At 41.8% G+C, this 21,899-nt stretch overlaps 1 protein-coding gene across 7 annotated transcripts in view; it reads left to right on the top strand.

The window, feature by feature from the left end:
• The window catches only part of rere (arginine-glutamic acid dipeptide repeats), a 103,621-nt gene that overhangs the window by 72,216 nt on the left and 9,506 nt on the right, over positions 1 to 21,899 (top strand). For all 7 annotated transcript variants that reach the window (XM_022741494.1, XM_022741496.1, XM_022741497.1 and 4 more), the window contains 5 exons: positions 480 to 528; positions 1,274 to 1,398; positions 2,930 to 3,029; positions 3,757 to 3,855; positions 12,014 to 12,094. In XM_022741494.1, the coding sequence (XP_022597215.1) occupies positions 480 to 528; positions 1,274 to 1,398; positions 2,930 to 3,029; positions 3,757 to 3,855; positions 12,014 to 12,094 (454 nt within the window). The remainder of the gene's footprint in view (positions 1 to 479; positions 529 to 1,273; positions 1,399 to 2,929; positions 3,030 to 3,756; positions 3,856 to 12,013; positions 12,095 to 21,899) is intronic.

The raw sequence follows: 21,899 nt of genomic DNA, 5'->3' as shown, positions 1-21,899 counted from the left end.
TATCCAGAGCCAGCTCCCCCCTCCTCCTCCTCCTCCTCCTCCTCCTCCTCCTTTTAGGGGATTCTGTTTTATTGCTGCATCCGCAATATCAGGCCTGCAAATGTGCTCTGCTCAGCTCACTGTGCAGGAGCAGTCACCCAGGAATATTCTCCTGAAATCCTTGTTTGCTTTTCAGAATAAAACACTGTACTTTGCTCACATGTGACTTTACCTTAACAATTTCCATAATAGAAAGTATAACACTCGTCCCCTCTGAGCGTATGTGATCTTGTCCTGGTCATGAATTGTTAGTTTCTGACATTTTCTTTTCTCCCATGCTCTGAAGCGTAAGCGTTTTTATACCCAGTTGTGACTTTATAGTTTTTTGCAGCTGTTTAGCTGATTCAACAGGCACACTGCAGACAGATTTCTTTCAGCTAGCTTTGAAATGCTGCCAGATAAATATTTAGTTTCAATCTGCTCTCTTTGTCTCTTCTCAGGCGACTAAACAGCACACAAGGGGAAATCCGAGTGGGACCCAGTCACCAAGTAAGTCACTGTGCGATACACACATCACCCAGCAGGTTGACGTGAGAGAGTGCTCCAGTGTTGTTTCTTTCCACGTCAGCATCAGGACGCAGCTTCTGTGTGTGGATTCCATTATCCAACAATTAGCTGAAATTTGACAGCTGTCCTCTTACCTCAATGGTTCAGTCTCATTCATGGTGTTGCGTGTCATTGAAGATGATCAAATCCAAACAGGATGTGTAGCGGCATATTAATGTCATGCCGTTCGGCTTCACTTTACCACAATTTCCCCTGATGAAAACAAGATTGTACGGTTTTTGCCGCAGTCCTGTTTTCACGAAATGAATAATTATTTAAAATGCAAAACATCTAATATTTTTTATTAAAAAAAATAATAATAATAATGCAATCGTCATTTATTCATTTAGTGGTGCCAACAGATTATGACACTTTATTTGTAACAACTGGTGGAATCAAGGGTCCTTAAACTCAACATATCACTCTCAAGTTTGTATGATAATGTACATAAAAATGTTTGCTGTAATGTCTCTTGTCAGTCAGACAGAAAGTCACCTGAGTAGTGCGGTCCTGTGTTGTGTTAAGATATTGAATCATTGTGACTGTAACTTGTCCCCATTCCCCGCTGCCACCACTCACAGTGAAAAGTTGATGACAGGGCGGCTGAAAGTTGATATTTTCTTCAAGCTTGCATGCTATTTGTAGTGTGACACCATCTGTCCCTCTCTTTCTCCCTGGACCTAATTAGGCCAAGCTCCCAGAGCTGCAGCCTTTCCCTTCTCCTGGTGGCCAGGCAGTGACCGAGAATGAGGAGCTGGTCTGGATGCCAGGGGTCAATGACTGTGACCTTCTCATGTACCTCAGAGCCGCAAGGTGAGCCCGGAGAAACAGAAATCCAGACTTCAGAGAGGGCAAGGTCTAACCTGCTAGAAAGCTATCACCAGTTAGGTTAAAGGTAGATTGATAAGTAAATATGTAGTTCCCAAACTGTCCCCTGCCAACAGTGGACTGATATCTGGTCCTTAAAATAATAAAAAGATATCCAGGTCTCGTCATCAGTGAGAGTGATAATTAGTATTCCCTTTCATGGTTAAGAATCTACATAACAGCAGTGGCTTTGGTTTGACACCATTATATCAACATCAGTTAAAACCAGACTTCTATCATTTCTTGTAGTCTTGTATTTTTATGCTACATATTAGACTTACACTTCAACAGGTGTAGTTTCATGACATGAAATCATTCATCAGTGCTCGCTGAGATGTTGTTGCAGTGAAAGTGATATGTGTTAACAGGTTTCAGTGCTATGTTGTAGTTAGGGGCTGCAGTGTAATTAATCACAACCTGTCAACATGACAGACAGTGTTGTAGAAATTCTACTGAGGTCTGTTTTTATCCGTCATATTTGTTTTCATGCTTCCCAGTATTACACAGACCTTTGCTGTACTACGTTTGTGTATGCATGGATATATAACACATACACAAAGCTTAATGTTAAAGCCCTGCTCGGTAAAAATGTTGGAAGTATTTCTTGTTGGAACAAGTGTGCACACAGGGGAATTTCAAATGTGCCTTTTTAATGACAACAAACCTCGGAGTGTAATAAAGGTGGTTATTGATATATGCCTCTTGCAGCATACGTTTATGAGAAAGATAAGATAAGATTTACTGTAGTGTGTGATAAGAGAGGTGACCTAGAGCAAAGAGAAGAAGGATACTGATGTGGTTCACCACCAGCTACATCAGCCCCTGCCTGAAATGTTTCGTGTTTTGTTGCTGTGTTTTGGTTGACTGTTCTCAGTTCCATGCTCCATTCTAGGGCTGCAACTAACAATTATTTTCATTATCTAATCTGCCAGTTAATTTCTTAATTTAATTGATTAATTCTTTGATCCTCAACCAAAACATCAACCAATATTCCATACCCCCAAATTATTCAATTTACTCTAATGGGGAAAAGTCTCCTATTTACAAACCTGGAACCATCAAATGTTTGGCTTTTTAACGAAATGATTCATTGCTTATCAAAATACTTGCCAGTTAATTCTGTTGAGTGACTGATCAATTAATAAGCTATTGTTGCACCTCTGCTCCGTTCTTTACCAAGCTAGCTAGTTTATGTGCATGAACTTGGCCAGCTTTCCCTAAACCTGCGCTGTTTATTATTGTTTGAATAGTGTGCCATTTTGTTCCAATCTGTTTAAGTGTATCTTAATTTTATGAAGTTATGCCAGTAGCCACGCAGCAGGTGATGCCCGCTTGTTGTCATCTCTACTGTGCCTGTGAGATGTGATTTAACAAAGGACATTAAAGTCAGTGTAGTGATTGTGATGTGATTTAACAGCTCTGTTGCTAGTTGTCAGTGGTCTGTTTAATGTTTTTCTCATCTGCGTTGTGTTCACAGGAGCATGGCTGCCTTTGCAGGGATGTGTGACGGAGGCTCAACAGAAGATGGGTGTCTAGCAGCCTCTCGAGATGACACTACATTAAATGCACTTAACACTGTAAGTAGCCGTGCAGCAAGTCTATCACTAGGAATCAAGACAAAAAACAACACATTTTCACTTTCAGCTTGTTTGAATTTCAGGTATTTTACCAAGCTTAGCTAAGATTCAGCTGTGCAGTGATGGGCGATGATAAGGCCCCTGAGCCAGTAGAGTAGCCCCCTGTAGCAAACCCAGCCCCAGAAGCTTACAATACATCAGGCGTAATGAGAGATTTGTCCATCACATTGACAATGAATGCAGAGGAATCAAGCACAAGAAAGAGATTAGAATCATCATAAACAGGGCATTTATATTCCGACTCCATAAACTGGAAAATTAACATAGCGGGCAGGTCATTGTCTCTCGACCTTCCTCTCTATTTGCAATTCCAATGAGCAATGCTTGTTTATTCTCAGAGGAAGAGCTCCAGCGCTGCCTGTTTCACCCAATTGAATGTGACACAGGGCTTAAAGCTACACAGCGATTGCCTTTGTCACTGTGTTGTTTATTTCCAACCTGGTTCTTGGATCTTAGCACGACGTTTCCTCTCATGTTCCGACTTGAGGCTGAGATTTCTATTAAGTATAAGATCTGTTTGTATGGTCGGTAAAAAAACTCCCCCTTGTGTTACTGTAAAAAAAAGTTAGCATGTTAATAAATATACCTTTTAATGTATACATGCATTATTTTATAATCTGAATGGTGTGCTGATGATTTTTTTTTTTTTTTTTGTGATTGTCCACAGCTTCATGAGAGCAGCTATGATGCAGGCAAGGCTCTCCAGCGCCTGGTGAAAAAGCCAGTACCCAAACTGATAGAGAAGTGCTGGTCTGAGGATGAAGTGGTGAGAGAACCATTCTTTTCATTTGGAAATGCGTGAACAAAGATATGAAAAATAATAATTTAAAGGCTATAAGTTATAGATTATTTCAGGACATTCTGTAGTTTTCTTGACGTTTCTTGGTATTTTCTTGAATGGATACATGGTGTCTGTCAGAGCTGGCTTTGTGTCTTTAGAGGGAGCTGTTGAGAGAGAGTTAAAACAGAACAGGGCTCTTGGCCCGGGCTCAGAAGACATAAGTAAAAATTCGTCAGTTTCCAGCTCCTCCAAGGCTCAAGAGCAGCTGCATCCTGTTTATCACTCACAGAATAAATCTTTAGCGTGGAGGTCTGGAAAGGGAAAAGATTGAGGGCTGGTAATGTTAGCCTCCATTTGAATTTAGATGTGAATTTCACCGCAGCTGTTGAAGGGCTGGAATCAGAAAATGGCAGCCTTTCTCCCTGATCAAACAGGGAGGGTAGCAGGGGAATGAAAGTGCTGGATAACACCGTGTCAAAACGACTGAGAGCTGCGGCTTTGGCCTTGATGCTTTATGACACACTGCACTACATGTTTGTATACCCGCACCCTTTTAAAGATAACACTACTGACTCATCTGACGGTAGATCTTAGAACAACACAAGGCTCCACCACTGCCGATTCTTTGGTTAGCTTTTCCTCCTCCTGGGTGAATCATCCTTTTTTCCACTTTGATATTGTTTTGTAATGCTGAAGCCTGGCAGTTTTCTTTCTTGCTCAGATCCAGTGGAAGTGAATTGGCGTATTTGTCTTGTAATTGAACATGATGGGCACATTTGAATAGAGCCGGAGCCCACGGCAGGACCACAGCGAATCACAACAAATTAAGTCAGCCATCCTTTTGTGGACTAGTTATGCATTTTCCTATATTTATGCGTGCTTGCTGGCGCCAGGCTAAACTGCTGCGAAAAGATGATCAGAGCGGAGGACAGGCATGTTGATGGGAAGTTTAATTGCCACACTCCACCGCAGGTCAACCACAGACCACTTGTAAAAGAAACATAGCTCGACAGTAGAATCTGTAAATAACTCAATTCAGACAATAAATTGATCACTTCAGTAATTCACTTTTGCCCTTTTTTGAATCTTATTCTATTTTATTCATATTTTGCAGCAGTGGCATTTATCTGTAATGATAGATCCTAATATATTCTGGGAATCTTGCAGTATTATTGAACTCAGTGACACACACCAGGAAAAAACTACAGAGTGGTTGTCTTTTCTTACTGGCTGGCCTTCCTGCTGGCTGTAGGGCTGAAATTGGCTGCTAATGTCAAAATATAGTCTGACTGATATTAGATTTTAGATACTGATATGTAAAACTTTTAAAAATTACAAAGCAAATTATTGGCTGATAGTCTTTTAACATAAGCACATAACATAAGCAGTCTTGATGTGGATCCTTTGCATTTTTTATTGATTTTTTTTTTTAAATAAGAATTGTGATCAAGCCACGTAACAACAAGGGCATTTTATAGTGTAAAAACATCTCGGACAGAGTGAAAAAGCAGTGGAGACACTGTTTCTAAATGTCCTTAACCCTTGTTTGTATTGCAGTTCCTTGTTCTTTACAGACATTTACATCCATACTGATACATTTGCAGTAAGCTAATATAGAATGATAAAGTGATTTGTCAGTCGAGCTCTGTACAATTTAGCAAATTGCAAAATTACATATCAAATTAAAGTCCACTGGGCCTCTGTCCCACTGTTATTTTACACCAGACAATTCACTACACACATGTAAAACAAAACCTTAATAACCAATTTTGTAAGTTTTGAATAGAAATGTGTTTGCTTGGATTTTGGACAGCAGAATTTAGCTAATAAGGAAATGATCCTATTCCTGCAATTCCACTGAAAACTGATCTGCAATAATATTGTTATTGTTGCTGAGCTCTGTAGCATATTTATCTCATTCCGTAACCTGGGTCAAGATGACTTAGTTATTTCATCATGTTCAAACAGCATTATGTAACTGAACTGAGGAGCTGTCAGGGAGTCCGGTACACAGTGTTAGCCATGTTCAGTGCCGGGTGTGTTTTGTGTCTGCGGGTGGAGGCAGTCAGCTGGCCGTCTGTGCTCCACCTGCCCCTCAGTGTCTACAGCCTGGAGAAGCAGCATCTTGACTCTGGCCAGCCAAGGACACAGCTCCCAGTGATCTGATCACCAGTTGTGCCTTTTCAGCCCTGCAGCCTTGAGGGACAGGTGTAAATGTAGCACCAACCTTGACACACCCGCAGAAACCAGCCCTGCTGCTCTTCATTTATTTATCACCCCTCGCTCTCCCTCTCCTCTCCCTCTTCCATCTCGTCCCCTCCAGGACTAGCTTCATTATTCCTGCCTGCTCTTTTTTCAACCCACCCCTCCGTTCTTTTAGAGATGTGAATAAAAGTGACAGCGGGGGCTACTGAAATGACAGAATCAGCCTGTCTGCAGGTCCACGTTGTCACCCTCCCCTCCCACTTTGACTTCTGCTTGCCCACCCCCCCACCCCCCACCACCACACCACACCTCTCCTCCCTCTGCCTGCAGCTGCAGCCACATAGCACATAATCCTGGACCTCGTCTCAACTCTATAACTCTAGAGAAATATTTATAACACCCCGCACACCCCCCACAGAAAGATAAGACCACTGCCATGATCATTTGTGAGCAGTTTCATTACAGCTGTGGAGGAACTGACAGTGCTGCAAAGCAGAGTGTTTGTTTTATGTTTATTGTCCTCTGTCAGGCTCAGAAAACTCCAGACAGATTTGTGACAGTCCACCGCCGAACAGTCTTTCACTGTGAGATTATTAGTACAACTTTCAGAAATTGAAAATCCATCACATGGATGTGAGCATCACTCAAACGTTTCATTCATCAGTCAGATTACAACAAAGACAGACAAATGAAATCTAAAAGTATGAATATTTCAGCAGCACAGTCTAACGTCCTTGCAGTTGTTGTGCAGTCAGCAGGCTGTTGAGAGTTAAGGAGTGGTTGATTTAACCACCAAGAAAAGAAAAAAATGTGATCTATTATTATGGGTGTGTGAAACCGTTTCAGACGGTGAAACATGGAACAGACCTCTGTTTTCTCTTAAGTCTTAGCTGAGAGAGGCAGTCTCACTACACCACTTCTTTATGTGTGTGTTTTATCAGAAGCCAAATCAATGCTTACTGCCCACACAGAACTCTCCTCCCATCCTTTTCAATGTGCAATAGTCTTCATGGCAAAAATAAACTCTTTTAAAACCAGGAACAGAAAGCACTTAGTGAAAAACACACAGATTGCTTCTTTTTGTTGCTGTTAAATGCTCCTCCACCGAGGCTGTGTTGCGAAATAGCAATAAACATTGCAACACTGAGTAGTTCTCCTATCTAAATGACTACTTATTATAAAGCTTGAAACCACAATTAGCTGACAGGATATGATTATCAACAATGGGAACGACTTCTGCTTTTCAGATCAGAAAAATCCTGTTACAGCTTGTAACTAAATGAGCCGGTTTGGTGAGCGGATCTTGTGTTGTAACTGGCCACTGCTGACAATTTCTGGGCGAGTACGGATGTTTTCGATCAAAGCGTTTGCAGGTGTTTCACGCTATAAAATAAAGTTGTGGCTCAGACACTGTAGAATTCTTAAAGTGGCAAATCCAGTTTTGTCAATATTCATGACGGGATCATACAGCATTGCAAAAACTAGCTGTACAGACAATGCTGTTGCTGCAGTGTTGTGTCTAAGACTGCAGCTTTAGTCAGTTATTGTTCCAGTTTTAGTTGTGAAATGTGCTCTGTTATTATAATGTATACAGGTATCATCGGAAATCTCATCATATTCCTCCATATTATTTCATTTTTATTCTAAACGTTATTTATTAAGATGCATCATATATCAGTATTTTCCAAAGTAAGGCAGGTGTAATATCATGAGATGAATTCCTTTGCACCTGCCCTACCTGCAGCCTTGGTGAAGGTCATTTAATGATTCCTCCTCTGGCAAAACTTGATATAATGAAATTGTCTCTGCTGTAAATAAGTGGTGCTAATAATGCATTGGCCAACAGGAGGTGCCATATAAACAATCAAAAGCAGCAGCAGCAGCAGCAGCAGTCGTGCTGTGTGTCGCCATGTCAGAGACAGAGAGGCTGATCTATGACTGCTGTGGAGCGGGAGGTCTATTCCTCAGCCAGCTGCACCGGGCTGCGGCTTATCTCCGGCTGTGTCTTCAGCTGATGGATGACTGGAGCAGGCCGCCGACAGCACTGTGACGGGAGGGGAGGGAGGGGGTGGGAAGGTAGCGGCCCCCCAGTGGTAGAACACAAGCCTACCACCCTAAACAACACTGCCCAAGCAAAAACACCACAAGGCGAATGAAAAAAAAACAAACATGTGGCCCTATATCCCCTGCTGCAGGTTGTCAATTGATTTAAAGTTAGATGAGGTTCCTTACTTAAGTGGTTCTCATCTGCAGAGGGAGCTCTGTTTGCTACACTGAAGTTTTCGTGTCAACAGTACATTTTATCACTTTTATGGTACATTGCCAGCAATGCTTTTTAGGGTTGTTTAGCAACTAAATAGCAGGCAGGATGGGTGTGTGCTGGAATTTCCTGTCACCTTTTGTGTCCATACAAGCCAAGGGAAGCAGAGGATGTTACTCTGCTTGCCAAAGTAACACGTCTTCATATTTATTATTTATATCTTCATGTTTATTACTGTGTAAATATAAAAACAGGCCTTTTGGTCTGTCAGAGTAAAGTTACAACAGCAAAAAATCTTTTTAAAGAAGGGTTTGCAATAGAGGAAAATCTCTTCTTACACATCTGCATATTTTTTAGTACATCTAAGCATAGATTTATCTGTATGTATGGTGTCAGTGCAAAGAGGATGTGGCAAGTCTAACATCTGTCCATGCGGTCTCCCTTTCTCCTCTTAAAGCATGTTGTGATTTCCTCTCTGCACACTGTGGCCAAACTGATTACGAGCTGATATTTCATAACAGACAGCAGTGTTTTCTCCCATTGGTTTTGGCTCGCGGACCGATTGTCCTCAGCCCTCTGGGTTTATACACAGCAGGCTTTGAAAGGTCAGCTTTTAACAACGAGTCAAGTATAATGACTCCATATTGAGTGAAAGTGGCTTTGTTTGCTGTTGGACGGCCTTGTGTCAGTGTTGTCATGGAATGACATTTAGCAGGAATTATGTTCCATGCGTGAGCCTGTGCTCTGTTTGTCATCATGATACCATCTTTGTGCATATGTCCGCATTATCTTAACCAGTTTTACAACTCCCAACAATCAACTCTCAAGCAGGAAGTGCGCACACACAACAATGCCCTATTGAATCATTTTTTCTCATTCTCCTCCTCCTTTTATACGTCTCCTCTCCAGCCTCACAATAGTGCACTGTTAGGCTGTGAGGGGAAACTTGGGGCGGGTGAAAAGCGCCAGCTCTCAACTCAGAGAGAGAGAAGCCTGTTGTTTCTGCACAGCGGATGGCCATTTGGTAGAGCTTCTGGCTCTCTCAGCCCCTCCTCCGTCGCTGTGTCGCCTAGCAACGGAGGGCTGGAGCAATCGGAGCAGGGGCAGAGCGATTCAGGGAGCAGATTGGCGGATGATTTATTAGCTGGGCTGGAGAGCAGTGAGCCCAGGCAGCTGAAATGGAGCCTTAAACTGGAGCCGACATGTAGAGAAGGGAGGAGGGAGCCAGCGAGAGAAAGAAAACAGAAGGGGGGGGGGCATGCACACAGCTCCTCTGTGGAGACGGACGGACAGACTGAGTAAATAGTACAGTTGGGGAACATAATGAAGGTGACATAATTAGGACAGGCACACAGGCTGCGTGGGCAGGTCTAATTGATTTCTGTCATAGCAGCTCTACAAGCTTAGGTGAATATGCAGCACTTTGACTTTACAGCTGCTAAAGAGGCACTAAACACATCATGGAAATTTAATCCAACTCTTTCTCAGGACTGACTCTGCTTCAGGTTAATTAAAATATTTTTGCACCCACACTAGATTTTTGAAGCTAATATTTCTCTTGAATATTAGCCCAGTTTTGTCCTCGCCTGTCAAACAAGCCTTGTAATGCTGCTCCTCTGAATCTCTGCAGTGACGTTCCACCTGTTATACGCAGCTCTATGCAAGTTTCACAGTCCAAATGGTAAATCTGCTCTTAACCCCTCGAGATGCTGGAGATGGGTGTCACATGTGTGGGAGCACTTGTGTTGGAGACGGCTCCATCTACTGGTTAATCAACCGCTACACCTTCAGCCTGATTAATGTAAATTAACTGCTGTCTCATGGCACTGATAGGACAGGCCTCTTTATTCAGCTGTCATCTCTTTTACATCAGGTCTCTCATGTTTGATTATTTAGTCTGGTTTAACTTAGACTTATACTTGTCCACTTTGATCCTTACAATTACACATGAAAACTCTAAAACTTGAGATTATTGAGTTTGTTTGCATAATTGAGATAAATATAGTCATTTCTTCCTGTTGCTGAGATAGACCTCTCTTTCTTGCCTGTTTTTTTCCCCTTCAAAAGACAGTTGTGTTTTGCAGCCGGCTGTGTAACTTCTGTAAATTTGGCCTTTGTTCCCCACCAAAGCTGGGTATGTAAACAGTCTGTGGTTACATAATGTAGTGTACATGGCATGGAAAATGAAGTCCTGACAAACAGGAGAGGCTCCATGTCTGGTTTTCCTTCTCACTTGTCTCCTTCCACCATGTCCAAGACCTTTCTCAACACAAACTGTATCAGCCTGCCTCCCTTCTCAGGCTGGCAGCTAGTTGAGTTTGTGCCTCTGTGTGCGTGCTCAGCCCAAGCTCTGAATGAATTTAAAGGACTACTGTAGTTTCCTCTTAGGGAAATAGACAGCTTTGGTTTGGTTTTAATAATGTGCAGCGGCTGTGTGCGGGTAGAGACATGAAGCCTGCTTGTGCAGCGTGCTATAGGATTGAGAACAGGCTGAAATGAGCGGTGTGCCTAACACTATCATGAAGCACAGGACTCCACTCCGGGTTTTCCAGCCTGCTGCGAACCAGAGGCTCTCTTGCAGAAAGATCACATGTAAAGCCTTCCCCTTTGTAGTGGAAGAGCAGAGAGTGACAAGCTATTTCTTGCTTGTAAAAAAAAGGAAAAAAAGGATAAAAAAAAAAGCAATGTACCGTCGGAGACATTGTGGATTTGCCCCCTAATTTTTCCTTTACCTGTGGCTGGGCGTAGAGATTTGTGCTGCGCTCCCTGAGGACTTTTCCCTGCTTTTTGCTGGAGTTACTTGGTGGAAACGGTTGGCTGAGATCACTGAGGAACGGGGCTCGCCTCTGGAACAAGAAAGTAAATCTGTTGGTTGTCTGCTTCGCTGGTTATGAATGTTTTCAGCCTCCGCTTTTTATGGCTCGCAGCCTGTGGCTCTTAAAGGAAAAGAAATATATTTAGGTAGTTCAGCTTTTTGGTCGTTATTCATTTCGATGTTGTTTTTGTGCTTGTTAAGGTGGTATGTTCAGACTTAGCTTTCATTTCTGATTAGATCCGATGTTATGAAGTTGCAATTTGTTTCATCGTGCTGTTCATATCCTTTCCCTCTTGTCAGAGCATATTTGTCAGTTTTACATTTTGACATGTTTTCCATGCTTTTAAAATTGCTAAAATATACAGACAGAAATAGAAACTGTCCACCATACACCATAAGGCATTTTCTTGCTTTTAAACTCTCGAGTTCAGCTTTTGACTTTGAACTTTTCACTTGTGAGATTAACAGTGTGTTCATCCCTGGGTCTACTGTTTATTTTTTTTAAATACCTATTAATGTATTTTATTAGTCTAACTGTATTTGTCTCCATATGAAAAGACGAGCTTAATCTCAGCGTCTCTCTCTACCTTACTTGTCATTTCCTCTCTGGTTTTGCCCTGACATGGCTGTGTTTGCTCCGCAGTTTAAACAGCTACAGAGGTTTCTAGACACACACCAAACCTCTCCAACCACAGAGTAGTGAAATGAAAACAATGTTTTTTGTAGTGGTGTTAGCCAGTAACTTTGAGCGTTAGCAGTTTAGCTGACTTCACAGATACTAACTGGTCTTTTTCTTTCTCTCTCTCTCGTCTTCTCTCTCTCTCTCTCTCTCTCTCTCTCTCTTCCTCTGTGAAAAATTGCAGAAGCGCTTCATTAAAGGGTTGAGACAGTTTGGCAAAAACTTCTTCAGGATCCGGAAAGAACTGCTGCCCAACAAAGAAACGGTAAGATTTATTTCTCTCTATATTCTTAAACTTTTTTTCTCTCTCTCTCTCTCTCTCTGCGTGTGTGTGTGTGTGTGTGTTTTAATAGTACTGAAACATGTAAAAGAAGGTGCATGTAGTTTGCTAATGGAGCATTCAAGCAGTTTTACACAACCTTTTCAGTGTGATATTTTGAGGCTGACTTGTTTTTTAACCAGAGGCCTTATTGATAAGGAGTAAGTGCAGCCTGCCAACAACTGTGCTGCAGTATTATCAGATCTCTCTTCAGGCTGTCTGGGAAAAAAAACAACAACATGTGTTATACCTGAGAAGAGAAAAGGCTAAATGTACTTTGCAGTCAGCCACTGAAACTTAACAAGTGACACACTGAACATTAATTAGCTCCCTCTGTTCGCGAGTAGTAAACAAGTTGTGCAGATGTGATGCGAGCCACTGTGTTTATAGCACGTCTCAGGTCTGAGTAGCAGCATGTTTTGTCTCCTGTTGTAGTGGTTCTTCAGATTTTATTTATTTATTTATTTATTTATTTATTTTTACATTTTCACCAACTTTGAGTAGTTAACTGTAAAGTGCAGCAGAGTGGATTTAAATGGATTAAAAAGCAGGTTACAGTCTGAGCCTTTTAACAATAAACATGAAGGCTCGAACTGAAAACAGAATTATGTTTAGTATATCAGTTGAATTCTACAGACAGACGCTATAACTGGGATCACAGCACTCAGGACTCAGGCCCAGTCCATATTTAGTTTAGATTATTTAAATTCACATACTTAAAGAGTTTGAGTTTATAGGCTCCGTTGTTTGTTAACATTGCTGATGTCACCCCATGAGAAAATATTATATTATATTAATAATTTTGTTATCGTCAAGCTTGAGTCCTTGCGTCCGTTTTAAGTGAAAGCAGGTTGTAAATCAGAGCTTTGAATTTTGGCGCAGGTTTAATTCTTTTGTTTACATTTGCAGCACACATTATTGTGCCTAGTATTTGTTGTTGTTGTTCGTGCAATATAATTGTTTGGGGTTTTTTTTTTTTTTTTGGTCGTTTCAAGGTTTGTAGGTCAGTCACAAAGCTTTTGATTGAAGGACACAAAGTGATTTAATATCTGTCATGCTTTAAGGAAGTCTTGTAATTATGTTATTTATGTACTCGAGCTGAGGCTGATGTTCCCCTTGTCAGAGTTTCCCTCCTCTGTGTGCAAGCGTGATTGTGCGCATGCGTCAATGTGTTAATCATCATTCAACAACTGTGTGACCTGTTTCATGGTACAAATGGGTCAAATCTAGGCCTAGCAATGATTAACAACAGTTAACCCTGTTGAATTTAATTATTATGTTGAAACAAAATATCGCCAACACATACACTTTGCGTTGTTCTTCTTTAAGATGACATACATACATACATTTTACTATAATCTTTGTCTCATATAACTGCACAGGAAAGACTAATAAGAGACATATTTGACTATAATTGGCAATAAAGGGAACATGTTGTACATGTACATGTCTCTTTCAAGTCCTCCACACCTTTGACTTAGCTATTAATTTATTCTTAGATATGCATTTTGATTCATAAAACAGTGCAGACGTAGCTGTTTCTGTGAGGCTGCTCCTGCTGGAAGTGTGCCGATACAGTGCTGACACAGACATCAAAGGAAAATCAAAGGTGTTTGTCATACTCCTCACCCGCTTCATTTCCTTGTCTGCTGTGAGCTGAGGATATGTCAGCCCTGTTTCTCAAACAGCCCTACATATCATGTAATATTTTTACTCCAGAACTCTTTAGTGTCACCTCCTTTGTGCTACATTTTTATTCCTCAAAACCAATCTCAGCCTCTTGAATAAGAGATTAAAGTGTGTGAATACAGTTTCCTCATAGAGGTTTCTCCAATTATTTTTACTGGTTTTGAAATATATGACTAGTCCAGTTGATTGGCTATAAAGGAGGTATTAATGCAATTCAACCTGGAGGGGGAGTCTACTTGGCAGGAGAGGTAATAGACCTCCTCCAGGATCTCGGCCTGACACCACCACAGAGCAGAGAAAGATTAATTTTCCCCCTGCAAATGGAAAATAAACTGCCCTTTAAACATATGAAAAGAGGAGAAAATGACTGGAAGAGCAAGGGGAGCGTAGCAGAGATCGGAGGAGAAGGGGTAAGGTGGGGCGTTAGCTCAATATAGACACTGAAAAGCCTGGATTGTCGCACCAGGGGGAAAAAAAAAACTCTGCTTATGATGGAACTTGCTTTTTTTTTGTTGTAAGACTGTTCGAGAGCTTGTCAATACCCCAAGAAATCTCCGTTTATTTTCTACCTGCTCTTTCCCAAATCCTGTCTCTGGAACATGAGCTCAACAATATCTGAAGATATTTTAGGTCTGGTAAACGACAGAAATTTTCCCATTATTTCCAGTCACAGACGCATATTTCTGTGACTCCACTCGCATGCCAAGCCTTCGAAAAAGGAAGCATGTTACAGAAATGCCAGTGTTCCTGCCCTGAGTCCTGGCCGGACCACTGTTGTTGAGCCAGAGTGCAGAGCATAAAGCCTTTGGGCTTATAACCAGAGGTGCAGTACACAGTGTGTCTGCCCCTCTCTGTTCCTCCCACTAGCCCCTATTAGCTGAACTGCCCCCGAAGCGCCAGCACGGCTCGAACAGCCAGTGCCAAGGGTAAGCACCCAGCGCTGTGTAAACACACCAGGCCTGACTAGCACTCAGGAATGCTTTATATAAAGTCACATAAAGGCCCAGAGGGGGAAGTGGGTGTGTCGTCTGACCGTCTGCAACTGGCTTTGCTGCCACCATTTCCTTCAGCCCAGAGAGGACGTCATAGAACCTGAGCTTACTGTTCCCAGTGTTTAAACAACTAAATATGCTGAAATGGCAGATCACAGATAACTCTGCCTGATATTTTCACCAGAGAGGTTTTCATAAAAATGTGGTTTTAGTGGATATCAACAGACCGTATTTGCTGAACTGATTTGTATCAGCCACAGCTCTGTTTGCTGTGCAGCTGAGCAGGGAAATTGACAGTTGAAAATGAGATCAAATTGAAATGCTTAAATTTTGGCTTATTTTCATTCAGAATGAAGCACAGACTATTTCATTTGTGGAAATAGGTGCTGCAGTTAACTTGCAAATTAAATGTTGTTAAGATATTAATGTGGAAATAAGAACATATTAACATTCCTGAAATTTAACTGTTTTGGGGACAAGGTTATTTTCAGTGTTCAGATACCAGTTTCTTTTCACTGTGCTGAAGGCACAAAGTAAAATATGCATCACGAGTAAAAAACATTACTGCAAAATCAACTCATGCCTAAAATTGTATTCAGCACGGCTTGTGTGAGGGAGATTATAAATTGCATGAAAATACAAGTCATTTATTTACTTTATACTCCCATATCAGTGTGTTATGTATTAATAGATCATAAAAAATGCTTCACAATATAACTCACGGCAACCGTAATCTAATAAACCCAACATAGCAATGTAAAACTATACAAGCATAGTACAAAAGCCTGGAGTCTGTGTGTATGTTTATCATTTCTGCATGTTTTTATCCTCTTGTGGCCACACGGCTTTACCTCACTTTTAAATATTTAAGCACATACTGTATATCTTAGCACAAAATTAGCACTGACATAGTTGTCTCATTCTGTTTTATTGACATTCTGTAAAATCATTGGATGCAAAAACGTAAAACAAGTTTATTTATATTTTAGTATTACACTCAGCTGATACTTGCACAGCAAAACATCAGCTTCAAGCTGTGTAAAGTTGCGGGGCAGGAAAACAAGAATAAAACATTGAACTGATGCATGGAGATGTTTTTATGCTGCTGGATCCTGTTTTGTTTTGGCATAGAGAGGGAAAAGACAGACAGGTGCAGTGGCAGAGTGTTAGAAGAGCTAGCACGGGTGAACCCACAGTATGTATTTGCTTTGTGTTAATGTCACAAGTCAAACAAGTGTCCTCAGATGGAAAACAGCAAGATTCCAACTGGGCAAGTAGCAGCAATAATTTGAAAATAGAACTACAATTTTCATAAAGTCCTGTTCATTGTTTATTGTAATAAGGTTGTATTATTGTAAGCTGTTGATCGTGTTAGGTGACAGTACAGGTACAAAAGTCCCAGTGACTGAAGAGCATGTTGTAATTTTCAGGACATACCGTACAGGTGACCTGAGCCGGAGCTGCCTTCACTGTGTCGGCACTCGGATCAACCAGGAGGTGATGTGCTGAGCGCTTCTTGCAGCATCTTTTTCTCTCAGAGAAAAGAGAGCGCTCAGCCCCCCAGGCCCTGTCATTTACAGGATGGCCAACAGGAGAACAGTGTTCTCAACACAACCTCACAGCAGATGTTTGCCCTGGTACAATCTGTACAAACGTCAAGTTGAATTCATTGCCATGTCCTTAGCTAAGCAGCCAGAACCTTGGGGATGAGTGTAATTATAAATACTTTGGTTCAAACACTAATTAAACCAGCTACAGGGGCCTGGTCCAGTTGGCAACAGCTGTCAGTGGTGTGACAGAACAGCTTCCGTGTTTGGTAAATGATATAACTTGTTTAGTCAGTGAAATCACTGTCGGCTGATGGAAGCTCAACCCGCATGTATTGATGTTCTTTTAGCAGACCACAGGCAATTTAGCGCAGGCTGAGTGTAGGCAAAATCTTTTTTCAGCCTAATAGATGGAGCTCAGAGAGCCAGAGCTCCCTGTGTAATTGAGTTCTTTGGTAAGCTTCATGTTGTGGTTTTTTGGGACTAGTTTATCAGCAGAACACGCAGAATCGACCCTCCAGCAGAAAGGCACTGTTGCCATCCAATCTGCTTTCATTGGCAAAAGCGCTTACAGCAGGAAAAACACAAGTGCTGATTCTTCAGCATGTGCATCCCTGACCTGTGAAAGCAGAGCTTATTCAGTCATTCTCCAGCAGAAAGGCTCCACGCAGCAGGGAATGGCTGTCTATTTAACCGCCTTTCACATTCACTCTGCTCCACCAGCCAAGGTCCTTTCACTATTCAGTTTCCATCGTCTGCCGCTGGGCTTAAAGGCATCACTGTGCTGTAGGTCTATTTTTGAATCCACTACATACATGTGGCTGATACCTTGATTATTTGACCTCTGGATTTTATTTCACGAAATAGGATTTTTTTGGGGGGGGAGGGGATTTTTTTTTTTTTTTTTTTTGATTTTTTTTATTTATTTTATTTTTTTTGAATTTTTTTTTTTTTTTATACCAATTCAGAAAAAATGTAGCTGTAACTTTTAGACCTTGAAGCAATTTCATGAGGACACCACTACTATTTTAGTCTAAAATTTGATCATTTAAATTTCAGAAAATGGCTTCTCACCTGTTATTCACCGGGTGCCTAGTCAGATTACAGGTGTGTTTTTGTATCTATTTAAGCAAACATTTTATGAATGTCTAGTTGATGTTTTAATTAATTAATAAGGAATTTGTTCATAAATCCAAAACCATCCGTTGCGTCATATTATGTGCAATACTATGTACAAGTTCATAGTTTTAGAGCATAATTTTCATGTCATCTGTTTCCTTTAAAGATTATAAATACTTAAGTTAATGCACATGCACTTTTTCTCTCCACAACATGTTACATGGCCCTGTAGGCATAACAAGTACGCTTCTGGCCCGCTCAACTACATAAGCGTTTACAATGTTACCTCCTACAGTTACAGCCAGCGTGAGGATGATAGAAAAGTCAAGCACCACTCACCGAAACGATACACTGTACAACCTGTCATGGGCGATGAAGAATACCAAGTCCAGGGGTCGAGCACATACATAATTAAACCCTGGTTTGATTTAGCTCAGAGAAATACATTCCCCTTCACCTCACTGAAATGAATCAGGAAGCAATCCTCCCTCCTCCGGCTGCAGACTGTGGAGGAAGCAGGAGGAGCACAGGTTCATGCTGCACTAATGGATGTTTACACAACTCACTATCAGCCACCAGAGCCCAGAAATCACATGCTCCCTGCGCTCTCTGCTCCCCCGGCTGCGGCTGAACTGCCTTACATTTTTAGCTGAGATTTTTATTTGTGGAGAGATTTTTAGGAAGGGTTGTGGTTGGATTCGAGGTTGATTGTCCATTGTTATCCTCTGCTAGCTCTTTATTCCTCCCTCTCGGCTCTCCTCCACACTCAGCCCTCCCTCCCCCTCCTCAGTTCTCCCCTGTTCTCTCCTCCTTCCCCTGCTCTTGCCAGTAACGGCCTTAACCGTTTGGCTTCATGTCAAAGCAGGGGCCTTTTGTGGCTCTGTCACAAATCTGCCAGGAAAAACAGAAACCATCTGTTCAGGCCTGGGCCTGAGAGGGGATGAGGGTGTAAATACATGAGTTTAGCCCTCGCCCTCAGCCCTGCTTGCGCACACAGGACCACCGAGCCCAGTAGAGGATTCTGCACTCCCACCCGCAATTATACTGTGGTCTACAGGGGTTTCATGGTTAACCTTATTAAGTCTCAATCTTACAGGCAGGGAGATAAGCTTAAAACACAGCAACTGAGTATAAAACTGAATATGATCACATCAGATGTGATCTCTATGAGTCATAGCACTTGTAAAAAATGTTTTCCTCCTTCACCTGTTGATTTGTGTTTTTAAACCCACTTGCCCTCCCACAAATATCAATTTATTTGGATAAGGTCAAAATAGTGTGAAATATAAGAAAATGTATGTGTTGTTCTAAATGTGTGTGTATATATATATATATAAGACTTCTATGTTCTTGGCCCTTAGTAAGGACGTATGCTTGAATATAATTACAAGTATTCTACAATGTTTCGGCTATTACAGATTGTTTTTAAAGTAATTCATCAGTCACAATAACTGAAGGAGAGAAAAATACTTAGACGATGGATGAAACTCTTGCCATGTCTCTCAGACATGGTTGAACGTAAAGGAAACATTGAATCCATTTCACACGTAGATACTTGTATGTAGACGACCATTTTAAGTGGCAATAACTGGAGTGGAAGCCCTGAGTGTCGTGATAGGAGGGTAAGCCCTTTCCTTGTCGGATAATCCACCAGCCAGAAAGCTCCTGCAGATGGAAGCAGTCTAAAACGCCTTATAATACTGAGCTTATGTTGTCACTATCTCATGTTCTGCGGAGCGGCAGCACACTCTGTACCGCTCTGCAGTGATTTAGTGGACTGGGGAAAATTATGGTGCAGAGGCCAGGGCCAATCTAGACTTCTGTCTCGAGTATTTCCGTGACTTTTTTTTTTTTTTTTTAACCGGATACAGCAGGTGAGCTGTTTTTGGATGCAGGTCATGGAATTGTTTCTGGTTTACTGTCGTCTTCATTTTATGAGGAAATGGCAACTTTACTTGGAAGCCTCAGTAAGGTGCACACAAACTCGCTGGCTAAACACGCAATGAAGGAGGAGAAACGGAAGGTAATGAAAGTTAAAGTGTTGCTGTAGGCATATGGTGAAACGTACACAGTCAGTGTGAGCGATTGGACGTATGTGGCTTCAGAGGAACCAAATTTGACACGCGGGCACGTTCAGAGAGGTAATCTGTCAGTCTCCCTTTGACACTAATTTACAGCTCAAAGCCTCCCTCAACCACTGGAATGCCATGTTCATCTTCGACTGCACTTCACTCACAGACATCATATATAACTCCTCTCCACATTTAAAGCCCTTGCCTGTGATTTCTCACATCAGTCTTTCCTTTGTCAATGTGACCCCATTCAGAATTGGGTTTGTGAGCTCTAAAGGAGCTTTTCTTTTTTGTATTCAGTTTTGAATAAGGACCCAGTTTTTTCTTGTTTTCTCACAAGAAATAACTTTCCAACTCAACAAATTTACTCTAAATTTGTCAAGCTGCTGCTTTTGTTTTCCTCTCTCCGTTTACATCCGGCTGTACCAGCTCATCGGTGCACCTGTTAATACCCATTCAAAAGCCCAAGTTAATGTTTTCATTGGCCCCTGCCTAATGTAATGGTACTTGACACAGTGTAAGTGATGGAGAGGCAGGGTGACCTTTCCCTGTGTCTGCCAAGCTGTTGTTGAGGCCGTGTAGTTGTCAGCCTGCAGCGAGGAGGCAGAGAGGCACTGCTGAGAACAGTCATTAGGCACAGAGCAAAGCCAGCGCTCGGCAACACTCAACACTTTTGATCTGCACATTTCAATTAGATTTCACATCAGGACGCCTGCCTTCCCTCAGTTAGCACCTGCGCCCTGCCTTCTCAACTGGCCGGCCAGGCTGAAGAGGGAGGCACATGGGAAATGACTAGAAAGTTCTATTACTGCCTAAAATAGATGCACAAACACATGGCAACATAATAGAGCTTTTAGCTGATATAATAATCATTAGCTGTTCTGTTCTTGCTGTGAGCACGGACAAAATAATGTTTTCAGGGTTATTTGAAGGTCTGTAAAATGTTCCATAAGTAAAAAGGAAATGTTTCCATCTTTATTTTAAAGAGTCCTACTGATTTGTCTCTGCTGATCACCTGCATGTGGAGTCTCTGCCACCACTCCACATGCGCTCATCTGCAGACAACTAGCACAAGCTGCGGGGCATGGGACTGTTTAACACTGGAGCAGTGGCTTTGCCATTACACAGTGCAGCACCTTAATTTACCCTGAAATTTGAGAAGTTTCATTGAGCTCAGATACCCTCAGTAAATGTTCCCAGCACTGCTTTGCCTGATAAGATGGAGTCCTACAGGCACTGGTAGATATGAATTTCCCCTAAGAGCCACATGAAGGGAGATCTTATTAAAGTGGCCTGGTCCCACTGAGTCGAGCGCTTTCTGCCAATCAAAGCAGTGATTGAGAACTTGTTCCTTAATGTCAGATACTCACACGGCCTAACGATACAGGAACAACCTCTGCACAATCCCTGACCTGATTTTTCTCACAACAAACAGCGAGAAACCAACTCGCCTCAAGTAGTTTTGTGTTTCATGAGATAAGAAATAAGAAATCAAATCTGCAACCACCTTTATGTTTGCATTAATAGCAGCCTATTAAACTTTGAAATTGCTGCCTTTGTTACTGTTATTTTCTGTTAGTGTTGAAATAGAGTTGAGAGAGAAGCTTTTTATAGCCGTTTTAAACTGGCCACCACTTCATCAAATCCTTTCCTGCCATTGTTTTGGTTCCTTTTTTGATAGAAGTTTTTAAGCTGTTGCTGAAAAGCTGTTAATGCATTTTAGAGAGCAATGCACTGACTAATTTGTGTCAAATTTCTCAGCTGAAGCGCAGTAGGAAAACAATCAATAGCCATTAAACCCTGGGAGCTTTGTTGAACAGCAGTTTAAACGGACCTCAGACAGTAGATGGGCTCCCTCTGGGCTTTAAAGATTACAGGTGACTTACTGTTCACCCAACAGTCACACCACACCTTCATGAATTTGTTATAGAGCTAGTGGAGGACCACCAATAAGCGAGAGTTCATGGTGAGGGGGGAAAAAAAAGGCAAAGCCCCACAGGAAACAGCATAATTGTCCCTGACTCCTGTCGCCAATTTTTAAGACTTGTGTATTATGAGTGTGGCCGGAAAGCAGCAGTTAATATGCACAGGCTGCCTCAGCAAAGTGCTCTCTGATCCATGATTGCATGTGTTAATGTTTCAGTTGGGTATTGATTTCCTGGCGGCCTTTTGTACACTGGATTTATCCGCCTCGCTCACTGGCAAGCGCGCCCCTCCGAATGTTTGATTAAAGTTCAATTGACTCTTCCAGTGAAGGGGCGAGGAGCCATTTCACTCCCTATTTGTAGCGCCAAAGCTCTGCCTGACATGTTCTTTTGTTCCCATTCAAGCT

This window comes from Seriola dumerili, unplaced genomic scaffold (assembly GCF_002260705.1).
Source record: "Seriola dumerili isolate Sdu_G_001 unplaced genomic scaffold, Sdu_1.0 BDQW01000056.1, whole genome shotgun sequence".
Taxonomy (NCBI): Eukaryota; Metazoa; Chordata; class Actinopteri; order Carangiformes; family Carangidae; genus Seriola; species Seriola dumerili.
Note: the sequence above shows the minus strand (reverse complement) of the source record. Positions and strands in the feature narration are given on the sequence as shown.